General features: G+C 41.1%; 1 protein-coding gene across 11 annotated transcripts in view; it reads left to right on the top strand.

The window, feature by feature from the left end:
* The window catches only part of PTPRF (protein tyrosine phosphatase receptor type F), a 395,877-nt gene that overhangs the window by 187,512 nt on the left and 190,275 nt on the right, over window positions 1-18,090 (top strand). For all 11 annotated transcript variants that reach the window (XM_080406869.1, XM_080406872.1, XM_080406870.1 and 8 more), the window contains 2 exons: window positions 3,046-3,191; window positions 5,945-6,086. In XM_080406869.1, coding sequence (XP_080262995.1) covers window positions 3,046-3,191; window positions 5,945-6,086 — 288 coding nt within the window. The remainder of the gene's footprint in view (window positions 1-3,045; window positions 3,192-5,944; window positions 6,087-18,090) is intronic.

The raw sequence follows: 18,090 nt of genomic DNA, 5'->3' as shown, positions 1-18,090 counted from the left end.
AATCACTAGCAGCCTGAGCAGTAAATTAACATTTCACTGGAATAGATGAGAGGTGAATAAACACAGATATATGTAAATACAAACTAAGTAGAAATAGACATGATTATAGATGAGTAAATATGTGAAATCAGCATCAGTTAAGCAAGCACACTTAATAATTGCTTGCTGTTCATGTCAGGACAATGTGCCAAAGACTGCAGACAGCAGCCATGATGTCTTAAAAGGCATCTTCTGAGTTTTGAGCTATTTTCTTTGTGCAGTCCTGGGGCTCCCTTCGCCAAGGATGGCAATGTTCAGTACACCTGAGTGTGATGAATTCCTGTGGTCAGTTCAGGTCTCATATTCCTTCACAGAAGCTTTTTGAAGACAAGAGCACGTGTATCCACCTCTGTGGGGACAGAGCTGACCTTGGTGGATCCACTGTTTGTGAAGGCCTTTCAGAAATAAAGCTGAGCAAGCAGCAGTAGTAGAGGTCGAGGCCTGTGCTGTAGTGACCCCCAGATCACCTGGGCTCAGGGTCGGTGTGTCCCCTGGTGCCCATGTCCCATGTGAGCGGTGGGTCAGCTCCCCAGCACATGACCACAGTCTGCATTGAACACCTGATGTTGCAGGTTTTGAAAGGGTCTGCTGTCCTGCTGCCTCAGGAGTGGCATGCCACCAGCCCTTCTCTGCTAAGCGTTTCCTCAGCAGGTGGTTGCTTCTGCATGTCGCACCACCAGGTCTGGCCTCGTCCTTCACCCTGCAGCTGTGGTGGGTTGACTGTGGCCAGCTGGCAGATGCCCACCCAGCTGTGGGCTGCAGGGCAGTACCTGCCACACGCTGGGCTGCAGGGGAGTCTGCCCGGGTGCCTGGAGCTCCTCGTCCCCCTCTGACCTAGGTGCTCACAGGGCTGTTTCTCACACTTTTTACCTCACTCCTCCCAGCCATGAGGTGTTGTGCCCCTTCTTAAACCTGTTACCACAGAGGCGCTGCCATGACAGGCTTGGCTGTGCCCTGCAGTGGGGCTGTTGTGGAGCTGGCTGTGTCCAGCAGCACAGGGCAGCCATGATCTCTCCACACAGAGACCCTCCTGCAGCCCACCTCAGCACCCTGTACGGACAAGGGTGGTGTGTGTGTGTGTAAAGTGAGAAGCATCTTGGGCCCTCAGCGGTCTCCCTGATCTGATCCACACTGGAATAGGGCAGATCCCAGCCTCTGGGCTTTGTCAGGAGCAGCAGTTGGAGTATGTCACTGGGTCGAGCTGCTGTCTGTGTTGAGTCACGCTGTGCCATGCTGAAGGGACAGTGAGGGTCTGCGTAAGTGTGAGCTAAACCAGAAGGTGGAAGTGGGACTGAGGAGTTACTACTGTTTTAGCAAAGTCTTCAGAGATCGTTGTTGAGGGGTGAAGTTGCGCTCGGCAGCTTCAGGTGGCGGATACCAGCCTGCAGATGCTGAGGGAGGGACGCCACGCCATCTTGCAGTGCCCCCTCGCCCTCTCTGATCCTGCCCAGAGCTGCTGTGCTCCCTACCCTGCTTAGAAAAGAAGAGGTGGCTTTCTGCTGGGTTAGGGGCCCAAAGCTGCTCCTCAGAGACTCTGGTGATGCTGGAGCTGCTCGTAGGGGTTTGGATGCCAGTGTCTGGAGGCAGGGAGAGGAGGGGAGGGCATGAGGAGCAGAACAAGGTCCCCTGCCCTCTTCAGCAGCTGCAGGCTGCCACACCGGCTCAGCTGCAGTGTGCAGCCATCCCCTCAGCATTTTAATCTCTTATATGTTAGGAAAGTGTATTTGAAGATTGTCATTTTTTGGGGTCACTGAATATGTATCCCTTCTAGGTGGGGGAAACTCAGCCCTCAGTGCTTCAAAAGCTTGGTGTTTAAAGCACCTGAGCTTGCAGATGTTGTCCCTGTCTCCCTGAAGGACATACTTGTGGGCACGGCCAGAACGTGAAGGTGTGGAACCACTGCCGGCTCTGCTGAGGACGTTGGTTCAACGGCTTGGTGTTGAACAGGTTTCTCCACCTTTCTACATCCCAGAAGCTGTCTCTGCCACATTTATAGGTCAGGTTCTTCCCTGAGGTAGTCAGTCAGAATTGTATTGGGAATGTGGCCTTAGTGTGACCTGTGCGCTGAATGACATCATGGGTGGACGCTGGTGACTCCCTCTGTGGGGCTGAATGTTTTAGTGCTTTATAGGGATAAGAGATCATCAAACATTTCTCACTTGAACAAAGCAGTGTTTCAACATGATTCTCAGATCACATGTTGCAGAATTCTCTTACACAGCGAGTACAAAATAAAAAACAAATGTTCAACCTCATGCTTTTTTAATCCATGCGAGTCTGTCATGTAAATCCAGAAGACACAACTGTATTTCCATGAAACTTACTGATTATTAAAATGTTAATATTTTTTTAAAAAAAATATTTCTGCCAAGTATTTCAGGCCTGAATGTCACTTTGGTTTCTTTGCTGACTTTCACTTTTAGTGATCAGTTTCTTACCAGGCATAGGCCAGCCTGTGCAAGTTTCCAGATACTTACAGACTGTAGAGTTTTTTATAACAGTAGACATTTAAAATGAATTACAGGTTGTTATTTGTGTACTTAAAACTGTATCTGTTAATTTGTATGAATGTCTTAACAGTTTTCAGGAAAACTAATGTCAATATATAGCAAATTTTATAGGTTTGTTGTGTCAGCTGTTCTGTAATTTCCAGTGCTATGACTATGTTAAAAACCTGAGAAAATCCATTTATTTAAAAAAAAAAAATCTAAAAATGGTTCCAAATTGTCATATACCTGAATGAATGCCCAGGGGGCTTTGGGGAGCCCTCTATTGCCCTCTTTTACCAACAAGCCAGATGGTCTTTATTAATTTCAGGGAAAAAAGGGTACTGAAGCAGAAACTCTACCTGTCATGCTGCAGTCTGCACTGAATTTGTGTGGCCGAGGCCATTCAACCTGGATTTGTAGTAGGAGCACCAATTATCTTAGAATTTAGATTAACATGACCCATTCCTTGCTTATCTGATGTTGTGTCCTCATGAGGGTGATTTGGTTATTTTTGCAGGCAAGCCAACATTTATGAAAGCTCCCGAAGATCAGATTGGGATTTCTGGAGGAGTGGCCTCTTTTGTGTGTCAGGCAACAGGAGAGCCCAAACCTCGTATCACATGGATGAAGAAGGGGAAGAAAGTCAGTTCTCAGCGGTTTGAGGTAATTACAAAAAAAAAAAAAAAAAAAAATCTCTAATCAGTCTAATGCTTGCAGGTCTTAATTACACAATAGACATCATTGCAACCCTGCATATCTGCATCACTACCATATAGAATCTAGAGCTTTAGAGTAAAGTAAGTTTCCTTCCCTGCAGCAGTGCAACCTGTAGAGCGAGTGTTGTCCTTTGAGCACTGGAAGCACATCCATAGGACATTCTTCTCCAGATGGGAGACTGGGGCATACACCGAACCGGATGGTGGATAAGAGTTTGATCTAGCAGTAATTTTCTGGTTTCATTGTGAAAATTGATAGATAAGGCACCTCCTTGGCCTGCTGTCCACAGTGGAATTCAAAAGTGGGATGCCAAAACATTGTTGGAAGGCTTTCTAAGTGATGGCTACTGCCGTCTCTCCCAGAAAGGCACTTGGAAAGGGAATGGTGAAGTCATCCTGAAGGGTGAATTAACTTCCCCATGAACTGAAGTCTGAGAGGAAGTAGGAGTGAAGAGCAGGTATCAGAAATGCTTTTGAAAAAGCATCCAGTTTGGTTCGTATTTTAAATAGCAGATACATTTTCACTGACTTTCTCCACCTTCTTCTCCACTTTCTTTTTCTGGAGTTGGGCTCTTTTCTCTAAAACTGCCCTTGGAAACGTGACCCTTCTACTATTCTGCTGCCTTTCCTCTAATCCGCTGTCTTTGATGTTTTTGCTTTTCTGACTGGAGCACAAGATGACTTTGCTGCCCAGAATGGATTGATTCAAGTCACCAATTTTAATCGTGATTTTGTATGTGAGCGGAAAACCTTGATTAAAGTAATCAATTTTAACCTTGTTTTACATTGTTATTTTTCCCTATTAAAGGTTAAGTTTTGTTGTATAGTAACCATTGAAACATTATAATTTGTATGTAGATACAACCTTTATAGTTCATGAACTTGGTACTTATTGTGGCTGATCAAAGGGCTATGCCATATTATATGCATTTATACGAGCAATTTCATACCTTTATTCACACAGTTTTGATACATAGTTGAGGCATTCTTATTGTGTTATGAGATAGTGAATAATACCTTTTTTTGCTGAATAACTATTAATTTTGCCTCATTACTAGGATACTCTTTATTTCGAAGAAAATTGGAATTAAGTTTAAATGAAAAAAATAATAAACAAATCTGATGTAGACATGCTGGGTTATTACACAAAAAACTTATCCATCGTTAGCAAATGAACAGCATTTTTGTCTCAGCATCTGTCAGGTCATTAGTAGCTGTGGCTCCTTTCCTCTCACACAGAGTGTTTGTTCAAAGAAGAGTAAGGGCAAAAGAGCTTTTCTGCTGTTTCATCTTTTAGCTTTTTAGTTCTTAGCTTTTTAGTCCTTATCACTGAAGTAAATTAATCTCAGCATCTGACTTCGTCTTGTTTTAAAATTTGGCAGTAACCCTATCCTGTGTAAAGGTTATAGAAAGTTTAGCATTTTGTCACAGTTTCATATTTAATTTGAAAATGAGTATTTTTTTAAAAAAAATTATCTCCTGCAATGTACTGCGCTGATGTTCATATTTCTCTGTCTGACCCCAGCTTAGGGGTTTTTGCAAGCTGTGTCTGTTCCTTAGAACAGAAGGGCTATTCCTTCAAGTGTGAGGAATAAACAGATTTGTGGTGGTCTTGGTTACCTTTTACTGTCTTCCTATTTCTGCTGTCACTGCAGAGTCTTGTGGTGCACATTATTTTTCTCCTTCCTGTTTTCACTCATTTGGCCTTTATGCTGTGAGAAGGACTCCTAGAAAGAACTCTTGAAAATAGGCTAAAATTTTTGCATGGAGTAATGCAGGTCCTAGGCTGACATTTATGTGTGTGGGACGAAGTATAGCTTAGTCTCTTCATCTGCCCCTGCAGTTCCCAAGTGACAGGAGGAGGGCATTTGTCTTTCCCTCATGCTGTCACCATCTGCAGTTCAGTTAATATTTCCAACTTTTGCTGTGTTCAGTAATGGGAGAAGGATGAATTTGGCATTAACAGTGGCCTGAGGCTGTGCCTTCACAGCCTTGCCATTAAGGCATAGCATATAATGATCCAGCTGCAAACTAACAAATACCACTTTCTTCCATGTAGAAGTTAGAATAATGCATGTTATAGCTTAGCAGGATGGATGGAAAGGCAATGATTTATTAAGGACTTAATTTATTACGCTGGGGAAGGAATCGTAACGACATCATTGTTGATTATGTCAGATTTGCAAGAGTTGCAAAGTACCCGATGCTGAAGGACATTAAAACCCCTCACTTTCGGTTGGAGTAAGCATGCACTGTAGGTTCTCAAGGTTTTATTCTAGCTTTGTTAATATTTTCCTGGTAATCTCACAAGAGTATATTGTTCTGTTCTTCCATCAAGGTGAAAGTTGGCACTAAATTGCTATCAGTGTGATTAGTAAAACCATTAGTGCAAATATGGCTCAGATGTTGTAAATCATCAGATACACATCTTTATTATCAGGTTGATAATTTGTCAACCATAATCGATTCATAAAGAACCTGATTGGATCTTCATTTGTTCTGGCCTCCTTAGAGGACAAATATGTTCTTGACTCTGAAATTTTTGCATTTCTGGACTTGGAACATTTGACTAATTACATGGAATTTTATAGCTTACTGAGCTTGGTTTGTTTTTTGTTTTTCTACTCCGGGATTGTTTTGACTTCCAGATTTTGTTGCAGAAGATACCAGTAAACAAGTGCTTTCTTGTTGTTGTTGAAGGTTATTGAGTTTGATGATGGATCAGGATCAGTTCTACGGATACAGCCACTCCGTGTTCATCGAGATGAAGCTATCTATGAGTGCACAGCAACCAATAGTGTTGGGGAGATAAACACGAGTGCCAAATTAACAGTGTTAGAAGGTAAGTGGGAAGCTTTTTCTTGCGGGTGGCAGAAGATGACTTTGGCTTTGATAGCTACATGTTGGTGTGGTGCTTTTAAATGACATGGTGATATTGTAGCTTGGTTTGGAAAAGATGTGTTGTTCTTCCTGTATTATTTGCTATGTTTTCTCCCAGTGATAGAACATAATATTTTTGAGACAGCCATGAAAGGATTGCAGATTATGAACTTCCTTTAAAGTGTTACAGTTGTATTGTCTGATTGAGGTGTGTCATTTCTCACTTGGAGGGCTAGCTATAGAGACATTTGTATACTTTTCTCATTTGTTTGATGTAATACCCATCTTCAGGGTATGTAAGAATTGTCAGAAACTTAATTGATGTTGCTGTACCTTCTAGATTACATTGGCACAGTTCTTGAATAGATTTTCAGGTTACTCTTCAGATTTTCAGTTTGATGTGGAATTTAGCTGGGTTTACTTTTAACCGTAGTCACAACTTGTTATTCTGTTTCTCCTGTTAAATAGATTTTGATCCTTGTCTGCTATATGAGCAGGTTTTATTTTGCTTGCTATGTTGTTTCTTCTAAATAGAATGTTTTGTGGAAGAACAGTGTTTTAGATACAAAACTTGTGGTCAGTTGATGATTTTTTTATATTAGAATGTCAGAATTACTGTCTACTTTTAAGGAAATGTGTTTTTTTCAGCATATCAATGTATTGTTTACTTGATTATATATAGGATTTTGTAAATGTACGAAGATGTTACAAATCCAGGGCATTTGGCTGAATGGATTGGGTTTTTTCCTTGCATTTACTAAGACAAGCAGGAAAAGGCTTAGGCACATTGCTTGTTGTATATGGATTAATGTAGAAACTTTTGAGTAATGAGAAAACTAGACTGAAAAGCGTTTATTATTGTATGATTTTGAACCAGAGGAGACTGGTTTTCCCAATGGTGAGCGTGCCAGCCATACATGACAAGTTACCTATTTTCCCTTGTTCTCCCATCCCCATTTACAGCATAGTTATTTTCCCCTCTGCTCTGTGACAAAGAATACATTAAACAACTGTAATGTGCTCAGACACTGTGGTGATGGGAATCATAGAAATCATTCAATACTTGATGTGATTGTGTGTCTTGTTTCTGGAGGTGGGGCATCTTAAAGGATCAGCTTGCTCTTCAGTAGTAGTATTATTAAGAACAGGATAACAGGTGCAATAGGCTTGAAAATTATTGGGGGTGGGGTGGGGAATCAGATCCTTTTTGTTACTGCTTGCCTTTACAGCCGTGTATGTGAGTGCATGAAGCTCAGTGGAGCTCTTTCAGCAGGTTACGTGCAGATCTGCATTTAAATGCTTCTTGCAACTGGATTTTTGTGATACTACTCGAATACACAACTGTTCCAAGGACATTGCTGTTTCCTTTGGTTGCAGTTGCCTTTATGTATCTTAGATATGTATGCACTTGCACACACACGCTAATAATTTATTTGCTCTATGTTAAATGTTCAGAGGCCCACAAGAGACATGCATTGCATAAAGGAGCACAACAGTATTTCTTTAGCTCTGTGGTGGTCCTACTGTTTTCCTGATGAGGTAAAACTTGCAGACCACTACATAAATAGGGAATGTTAGGAAACACCAGAGACAGGAAAAGATGTGCATGCATACAGCTTAAGAGGCACAGAAGCAAAAGTCACTACCAGTCAGGCACAGAGCCTGCTTTTCTCTTTGGAAATTTACTTTAATCGGGAGTAATGGTAGTTTAACATGATCCCATAAGGTCAGGAACGATCTGCAGGCTGGGGGGCTGTGTTTTGCTCTCTAATTGAACAATATCAACCCTTTGCTGAACATTCGCATAATGGACAAAATTAAGAAACATTTGCTCTATACCAGTTTGTATGTGCTCATGCATGTAGAGTTGAGCTTGCTCACAAAGCATGAAGAGCTACATGTGCCTCTTATGTTGGCTTAACTGATGAGGATGAGTTCTGTAATGATGTATCTGTACTTGAGAAAAAACATTTTAGATTCTCTTTTCTGAGACTTTCTAAGGACAGGTCTGTATTATTTTTTTTTTCCTCAGTCATGCTGTCTTATTCTGTGTCATTTGCCTTAGATTATGCTTAGATATGCATTTTGGGGGTGTGAAATTTTTATTAATATTATTACAATTCCTTTTTTTGCTTACGTGTTGACAAAGTGGATATTGCAACTTGGTGCCCTCCCTGGTTGGGGTTGTATTTAGTCTCAGTAGGCTCCAAAAAATAGTGTGCCCCACATCTCTGTTACACCATTACTTTCCTAACATGAATTTATAGAGCTATTTGAAAATGACACATTTCACATGGAACCCTTGATATCCTCAAGACTGTCAACTAGGATTGGATTTTCCCTCTGCCTCTGGGGTTAAAATAATTTCTGTAATTGCTCTCAGGTGGCAGTTTGAATGATGCAGACATTCTGCACTTCCCTTCAAGAATTTGACTAATGCAGTGGTCCCTGGTGCATGACAAAGTTCTATCATAGACGTCCTCGTGGTTACATGCTGCTAAATACACAGCACGTATTGATTTTTACATTAAAAATCCTTTATTAACAGTAAGTTTTAATACTTCTTCACAATTTGCTCTTTAGAACATAGGCCTTAACATTAAATCCAGAAGTCACAGTCAGGGTTTAGCAGGCTGTTATTAGATGTCTTTGTAGCTAACTAAGCTGGTGCTTTATTTTATTTAGATTTCTGCGATGTTTTACAGATCAGGGGCAGATAATCCTTTCTAATTGCCAACTTTTTTCCATTCTGAGTATTAGGAGAGAAGCATGAGTCCAGTCTCCTGGAGGAATCGAGAATTCTCACATAAGTGAATCTCTTTTAACAGTTCGGTTCCCTACTACCCTTTCATTCTCTGCTCCCACGTCTCTCATTTTTCCGTTCTAACTGCAAATCCTGTTGTGACCAAACTATGTATACTTAGTGTAACTGGAAATTATTTCTCCTGTTGATAGTAGGAGAAATAGACGTGCATATACCTTCTCTTCTTATTTCTCCTGGGTAGCTGATAAGCTGAATTATGTATGAGCCATATTGAACATTTCTATCTTTTTTCCAATTATGACCTGAAGCAGCACAGAAGTACATCCCTGCCTGCCTGGCAGAGGAGGAAAGCAGTACAGGGAGGGGAGGGCTAGAATCAATAAGCTGACACACATTCCCAAGAAAAGCCTCAGGGACAGTTAGTGGCACTAACACATTAATAAATATATTATTCATTGGTAATGTTGAGAATTACAGAGTTTTTTAAATAGGGAGATTATATGAAATGTGAGTAGCAAGGATGCCAGTGTGGAAGAATATGTCAGCGGGCTGATTGCAGGAGTGTCTACGTGCTGTCCTTCCACAAAACTCCTTGTACGTTCAGCATTGTGGTTGTATTAGGAAAGGTGATGATAACAGTGTTTGTCTCTAGTTGCCTGTACTCCAAAGAATACCTTGAGTCTGTGGTTTCCAGCAGTCTCCACCCAACAGGAAGATGGGGAAAAACAACACAGAAGTAGTCTTCAAGGGGCAGTGAGGAGTATATCAATTCTTCAGAGGGGAAGGAGGCTCAAATACAAAATATATTATCGGTCCTTTCTCCCAGGAGTTTCCCACTTGGACATTCAGTTACAGGTTTTGATTTCCAGAATTGGGAAACTATTCGATTGTAACTGGTTCCTTAATGTTCTGCAAGCAGTTATTTTTCACTCCCCTGTAACCCAGAGCATACAGTCATACCCAAGTGTCACTGAATATGTTCAATTTCATTTCCCTTTGGTTTTAAGTAGGTTAAACGAACATACCATCTCCAGTTTCCATTTCCAGCACAGATCTATGCAAATACCCTGTGACCCTGTCCCAGACTCCTAATCACGTGGCATGTAGTTTGCCCAGAGAGTGTTTCCACGCTCTACAGGAGAGCAGATCCTGGTGAAGAGGACAGACAGAAGAGCTGGGAAAGGGTTGCTTGCATGCTGGGTTTCAGTCTCAAGGTAACCCAGCAAGTTAAATTTTACTGGCTGGGTTTGTGCTGACAGAAGTCAGCTTAAGTTTTGACATGTTTCAGTGGAGCCCTAGAAAGTTTCCCAGTGCAGCAGTTGTCCCAGGATGGGAAGCACCTCCACCTTATCGTAATCTGTTGTTTACTGAACCATGTCATGAGCTTAATTTCTTTCACCATCTGCTAGCTGAATTCCAGTTCCTGGGGTTACCCTGTTTGAAATACCGTAAATGATAAACATTTGACTGTTACAAATGATTTCTGCAGAGAGCTAGATCTCAAAAGGCCTGAAACAATATGCCCTTTTTGTAAACACTCTTCTAAAAAGTGATTTTTGTCATTAGAATAGTCAACAGAAGTTAGCTATGTTTCATCCTTGTTTATGTTTGGTTAGTTACAAAGGATCAGTCGGATCATTGTACTTTAGTTCATGTTTGTCTTCATTGCTTTTGCATCCTTTTGCCAAGAAGACTTTCTAGCAATGTGTTATAAAATTGAAATAATTATAGAAGGGAAATTGAATCCATTTGCATGTGCTCATTCTGTTTGTGTAAATGAATTAAGGCTGCCCCTGCTCTGCTGCTCCTGGGATTGGTGGGATTCTCTTCATGTCTCTGGTTAGGAGTGGACAGGTCTTTCATCTGCATATTTCATGTTCATTAACTGTTGCAACTTTCTTTGGTCTCTCCCTGTGAAGAAAGACTGCTGTGATGGCAGAGGTCGAACTTGCATTCTTTATTCTCTCTACACAAGCACCCACATAGTACGTACTTTCTGTATGAGGCAGGCGGTTAATGGACCTCTGTAACTATTGCATTTCCAAGGACTGCAGCACAATGAGCCTCCACATGTTTCACTGCTTAAGGAAATGTCCTAAAATACAGTGGCGTGCAGAGAAATGAAGAAGCCCGAGTGCAATTGCTTTGCAGTCATGTTCAATCATGGCATGTCCAATGCTTGTTGAAAGGGGAAACATTAAGTCAGTTAACTCAAACTTCTCAATGAGGCCACCATGAGTGTCACCTGGAAGAATGTAAATCTGAGCTCACACGGACTTATGCTATTAAGGTATAAACATTGTTCACAAGGAAAGAGTGTATTGTGCTGCTCGACAGCCGGTCGCCTAAGATTGGTCTGGTAAGGCAATTTAGAGGAGCCCTGTCATCATGCTAAGAACTCTATAGTCATTTCTCGGGTACTGGACAGCGGCTAGAAGAATCCTAAAAGTTCAAGAGGAAAGAGGTGGTCTCTTGGTCCCATAGCATACAGAAGATTGAGCAGAATTTGCGATCTGTTTCAATTAGACCAAGAAGATTTACAGAGAATGTCTCACTTGTATCGCCATTATGTCCCATGCTGTCAATACCTAGGCTGCTGCAGTATCTGAAGAACGGTTCCAGCTGTTTAATTTTTGGTAGCTGCAGAATATGTATCATCTCAATCCAGGTGTGACGCTCCTGGTTCTCCTCATTTTATTTATTAACTTTCAAAGATTGGATTCAGTAAGAATGTTAGTCTTACTCTTACGGTTTATTTTTTATAATATTTGACAAGAAATACTTTCTTGGCTATGAATGAGAGACAAAGAAGTAATATTCTCAGGTGATGAAAAGTTTTAAGTGTTGTTGGTCTCTCCTCCAAACAGGAGAGTCAGCAGGTCTTTAGAACATATCAGACCCAAATGCCATCATTTCCATTTCTTATCTCTGTTTAAATGATTAACTAATGGCACATAACCATGTAATGTATCTGTGATAGCAAGTTCCATCAGAAGACTGCCATACACTAAGGTTAACATCCAGGTTCATTCCACAAGTTTATGAAGCAAGAAATAAAACCTTTGAAAAGTTTTATATGAAATATCACGTAGTTAATGCCAAGCTGAACCCTTTGGAGCTGTGCACTCCCATAAAACCTTGTGTCTGAAATGGTACTGACCTCTTAATCTTGACAACATTTTTCTTTTACAGCAAGTGGCTGTTTCTGCATATTGCTTCTTAAATGAGGTCCTATGAGATTACATCTGTAACAGGACAGGATGTTGCCACATTCTTATCAGCAAGCTAATGGCGTCAATGATATTACGACACCTAAAAGCAGCACCTGCGATTCAGGAGGGAATTCCCAGATAAAAACAAGTGAGCTTTAAGTGTCAGACAAACAAAAAGGAAGTATATTCTACAGAATTCTGCAAAAGCTTTAATGCAGGGTTCATATTGTTAAGTACTAGGTGGCTTGCAGTTGTAAGTGTGCAGTTATATCCTGTGAAAAGACTTCTCAGACCTCCTTGTACCATGCAATTAATTTATGCCAAGTTTATTCAGCAGTTGTAAGTGCTGGTTTTGGTACTGGAAATCATATTCAGCTAAGACTTTTTGTCACCAATAACAGTTATCTCATTTCTATTTGCTCCGTTTCTCAAAACCTTCATGAAGATACTCAAACATGGATGCTCATTCAGAGCCTTGTGGCAACCTACTGGTAACTTCTGTCTGATGTGAAAATTGATAATTGAGTCCTGGGCATTATTTTCTCTCTTTTCTTGCGCTCAGGGTCTAGAGACAGGTTGCTTCTCACTCTGTGCTATCTTACACCTTCCTGGGGGATTGTCACGGAGAGTGTGTCAGGCTGTTCTTCTACCCTGCTCTTCTGTCAAAACATTCAGCCTAGTCCAATAGGAAAATGAGGCACAGTTTAACTCTCTGGCAGAGATGTGCTCACACAGGCAGGTTCCCGTCTTGTTGGGGAGGTGTCCCTTTGGGTTGCCATCTCTCAGCTGAGACCAGGGATGACCAGATGACTGCTTCTGCATCTTTGTTCCAGTTTGAAATCAGACAGATTAAATCGTCTGTGGTTTAAACTAATCTGTTTAGACTGTCTGTTGGAACGGATCATCGGTTCCAGCTGGGAAGTGGCAACCACCAGTGCTGCCTTTCACATCACTGCAGAAAGGCTGGTGTTCCCATGTGCCCCAACTCCTGTGGCCACAACAATGTCTGAAAGCTTAGAGAGGGCTGGGAGTTTGATTGTGTTGGTAGGCAGTAAACCAGGGCAGAAGCCTTGGCTCAGGCTTGGGCTAGGAAGACTGGTAGTCTAAAAAGGGTGGGAGAGTGGAGCGACAAAGTCAAGGCTGCCAGGGAGGAGATGTGTGTCTGTAAGCCTTTTGGACTAGATACTATGGAGGAAGAAAAGGCAAGAATAAATAACATAGGCATAATATAACAGATTGTAAATCCTGAAGTAAATATATTTGTTGGGAAAATGAGGGTGTTTAGGTTGAGGTGTGTGCTTGCCAATGTCCTGATCTGTACCAGAAGGTGCCCAAGTAAGCCTCCCCTTGCAGTAAAATCCCCACATCAGTTTCATAGGTGATCTGCCAGTCCTCTTTGGGATTCTCCTGGTCTCAGTGGTCCTATTCTACACCCATTCCTTTGCTATTATGGGACCTGTTCCTTATGCTATTTCAGGGACTGCTTTTTTTGAAGCACCCCCAACTAGAGACATGCACACAAGGAGCCTTGCAAGTGTCTTTTCAAAAGCACTGATGGATCCATGGATTTTGGAGATACACAATCAGATGCATGCTAGGATCATAGCTGCTTTTTTCATTCAGTTGGTCACTGGCTAGTGCAGCTTCTCTGCATTTCTCTAATGCACCTGTGTTTGTGTTTGCTCCTCTTGTTTCCAGGCAATATGTGCCAGGCTTATTGCAAGGATTCTTCATATTTCTTGTATTTCTCCCTATTATCCCTGTCATTCAAGGCAATTTGGCTCTCTTTGCTTGATTTTTTTTGAGTGTTCTCTTTATTTACAGCATCTCCACAATGCTGTCAATTTAATACCTGCCTTTTGTGCAGAGGTTATTAATGCATCTAGTCATTTAAAAAATGATGTTTGAGGAACTTATTGATAAGCCTGTTGTTGCACTACTAATAAAAAAATTGGTGAACAAGGGAGCGGAATTAATTAGGCTCTCAAAATGTTTATCTGGTAATAACTAGGCTGAGGCTGGACCTGGTGACTCTCAGGTAATAAATTGAGTTTGGAGAACTGGCAGTTAGAAGAAAATACTTTTACTAGTGAATTCTGTATATATGGATCTAGAAGTCTTTCAGAGGAAAAAAAAATTTTTTTAAAAAAAGACATGAAACCCCGCAATTATAACTTAATCAGTTTCTTATTGTAAAAGGCACTTCAATGGAAATGTGTTTAATTCATCTGGAACAGGCAAACAAGAACTTAGTTCCTTTAGATAATTTGAGTAACTGTAACTGTAAAACTTGTCAGAATAAAAAAATCAAATTTCTTGTCAGATTTAACATCTACTGGTGACCATCAGAAGCTAAAATAATAGATCTTTAGCATCAGATGTTTCAAAAGACCTTTCTTATTGCTGGATCTCTTTCAAGATGCCTCATTCTGAGAGTGTCTGTAGCAACCTGTTATTGACAGATGTGCTCTCTGTGGCTTGTATGTCAGTCCTGCTGCTGTCTCCTGCTGACTAATGAAGTTAGTTGCCGGTATGTATTTGTAGAGTCTTTGAAGTCTGTTAGGTTGTGGAATAGCCTTCTGAAAAAGTTAGTAGCTCATTGTTTGAACTATTGGAAGTTAATGGGAAACACGACTTGATTATGTTTTGGTTTATCTGCTTTGATTCCAAGGAAAAAGGGAAGGGCAAGAGCAAGGTGTCCTGAAAAGCCTTCCTGAGTCCTTAACTGCTTTGGAAAAATTATCTTGTATATCTGCTCATAACAGAGACACTCTTTGCTCAAAGTTTAGTGACCTGTTGTCATTTACTGGTATGCCATGACTTACACAGGCACTTAAGAAACAGCACCACAGTGATCTTCTATAACTTCTTCTGCAGAAGTGGGAGAATATATCCACTTAATAGAACTGGAGAGTAAGTTCTTAAATGGAAAATGGAGCATGGAGAGAACAGAATGTGATAACCATGACCGTAGGGAATGCAGTGCTTACAGCTATGAAAACATAAATCACTGCATCCAAGGAAGTTTCTGTACAGTCATCTTGGGCATATGTTCTGTGCCTTCTCTTCTTCCTCTCACAAAAACAAACAAAAAAATACTACAGCCTCAATTAAACCATTATTGGAGAAGTCAATATTTCAAAATGAAAGACAGAAAAATATGAAACTGGAATATCAATGCATGCTAACAAATCTGTAGCAACAACAGCTGTTCAGAAGAGAGGATGCCTGTGTAGGGAGCAGTATGTGTGGCGTTACTGTACCTGTGGAAGAGAACATTTCAAAAGTACTTTATCTTTCTCTCCTGTGGAAAAAAGGAAAATAGCATAACTGCCACCTTTTGGTCATGGTCTGAGATGTTGACTGCACAAAACAAAGCTGGCTTTGCATTAAAGACCTGTAATATTGATCATTCTGACAGCTGGTTTCTGCGAGTCATGCTTATTCACAAGTCCTTATGGATCTCTTGTTGATCTTGTATTGTTTTTATACAGTCTGGTGTCAGGAAGGCTCTACATTTTTGATGCTTATTAAAATGCAGTGCCCAGATTATGAGCAAAAGGAGTAATTGGCCCTATTTTTGGATGCAAGGAAGTAATTATGATGACCATTCATTGTTAATTTGTTACTTGAGCTGTTAGTGACTAAAACATGTTTGGTGTAAAGATGATCTAAAATACATGCATTCCACTTGCTGTCTTAGAAGCCCAGAGAATCTTTATGAAAGTATTAATCTTGTAGTAGTAAACCAACACCTTCCCCATAGAGTTTTCTAACAGCTGTTTATTCTTGTGGATATTTCAGCTGGATAATGAAGTAGTGACTCTTTCTGGCACTATCACCTGCTCAGATTATTTCTGCCCAGAGCTCCAGAATAGTTCTTTCAAATCCTTTATCCTAAGGAAAACCAGCAGGTGTGAGGTATAATAAGATCTGTCTTTTCAAGATCATCTAGTGCCTTGATGAGGCAGGTTGGATGATGCCATGGGAGAATGCTGCAATGAATTCATCTGTGTGCTAATCCTATGCTCTGTTCCTTCAATCCCTTTATCACAAGAGTCCAGCCTGGATGAAACCTTTCCAAGTTCTTGGTGTATGAGTTGAGTGGAGAAGTCTAAATAGCAGTCAGAGTGATAACTTTATCCAGCTGTAGTGCACGAATGTTCACTATTGTGTTGCTGTTCAAAGCTGGGACTGGGGGGATTTACCCTGCACTAAGAGTGTCTGTCAGCACAGGTTGCAGAATGCTTTAAATAAAACTAGCTGCACAAAGCATTACATCAACAGAACTGGCATTAAGACCTTTTAGCAACTTTGAGACTACTGGAAAGGTTCTGGACACACTAAACTGTTGGAGACCTTAAAACCCCCAGTCTTACTTCTTATTGCTACAGATCCAAAATGGTGCTTTGTTCACAAGCAAGGAGGTACTGAAATTTATTTTTCTGTGTCTCTTTGATTTAGACAACGTCACAGTTGGTCCCAGTGAGGAGAAAGTCTTTGGAGAGTGAACAGAAGTCATAAACATGTTGATGAAAAATGCATAAATGGCACACAGGGTGATATTAACAAAAGCTGTTGCAGGGGAAGGCAGTGAATTGGGGAATGCGTAGTCCAGGATGTCAGGATATCTGGTATAGGAAGGGCAGACAGAGATGGTCAGGAGGAGGAACAGAATGAGCTTTTTCATGTGAGCCTGCATCTCCTTCACTTTGAGTCCCAGCAGGGAAGAGTAATGCGTGCCAGCAGTGCTACAGTTCAAGGAAGTGCCTTCCAGATGGAGCTCCGTGCCTAAGGTGTGACAAACAAGCCAGGCAAAGCACAGAGCTTGCTGTCCCTTGGAGCCTGTCTGGAAGGCAGACAAGAGCCCAGCTGAACCCCTGGCAAGTACCAATGCACTGAAAGCCTACATATGGTAGAGATCAAAATGGTTCACCTGAAAGAGTGAAGGGGTCAGCAAGGAGTGCCCTTGCTGGCATGGACCATTCTCTGTAAGAAGATTGGGTATTGTCTTCTGCCTCCTGCCAGGAGATTAATTAGGGCAGCTTTTTTTCCTGTAAGAATATCACTAGCGTGAAACGTAGCTTGATTATGCATGTAGATGTGTCATCAGCAAACCCAGCACTGAAGTTGTTGAATGGGTTGAAGCCAGGGGGAAACTCAGTGTGTGTTCTTTACAAATAAATGATTTGGTTTCTTGATTGGGATATGAATTTATCCCTTCAAAAAGTAGCATTGCAGAGAACCTTAGCTGACGCTTTGCCTGCAGAAATAATCTGGCCTCATCGAAAAAATAGCAGTTGTTTTGCCTAGAGGTGGTAGGCTTAATCAGAGTCCACCTGATTGGCATGTAGCACACGTCCTAACTTTATAACTTCTGCCATGTGCTCATAGTCCTGAGGAAGAAATTGCTGATCAGATGAGTACTATCTAGACTTGAATTTAGCAAACATGAATAAAATCTTTATCTTTTGCAGTAGGACTTTTGGGGGTGGGGGGTGACGGTGACGGAGAGAGGAAAGGATTCTGGAGGATTCATGTTTTTACTAATTAGACACTAAAAATGATAGAAGTGCTAAAAAAAATAATAAAATAAACCCTTAGCTCTTGCCCCGGGCGTGAATTTGCTAGCTTTAGTTTGTTGTTCAGTTTGGTTCATTGATCTTGTCACAATTGATGATTCATTAAGTTGTGACTACTGTAGAAATTACAATGCACAGATGTAGCTGTACTGCACATCTGTGTGTTCCCAATGTGTTAATGATTTAAAAATGCACTTTCTGTCTGGCCATCCACTGTGCTTCAAGTGCCAACTGACATTTTGTATTACTGAACCATTTGTTGTGGTTGGCAGGGGAAAAGTCTTTTGGTTCTCATCGTACTTCTTTTATTACTTTTATCCATATTTCAGATAGCAGGATTTGATTTTCCCAGCAACTTTGGCCTTGCAGAATGTGAGTTGTGATATCTGTCTCTTTCTGCAGGCTGCC

This window comes from Falco punctatus (assembly GCF_963210335.1).
Source record: "Falco punctatus genome assembly, chromosome: 11".
Classification (NCBI taxonomy): domain Eukaryota; kingdom Metazoa; phylum Chordata; class Aves; order Falconiformes; family Falconidae; genus Falco; species Falco punctatus.
This window is presented reverse-complemented; position numbering and strand designations above follow the sequence as displayed.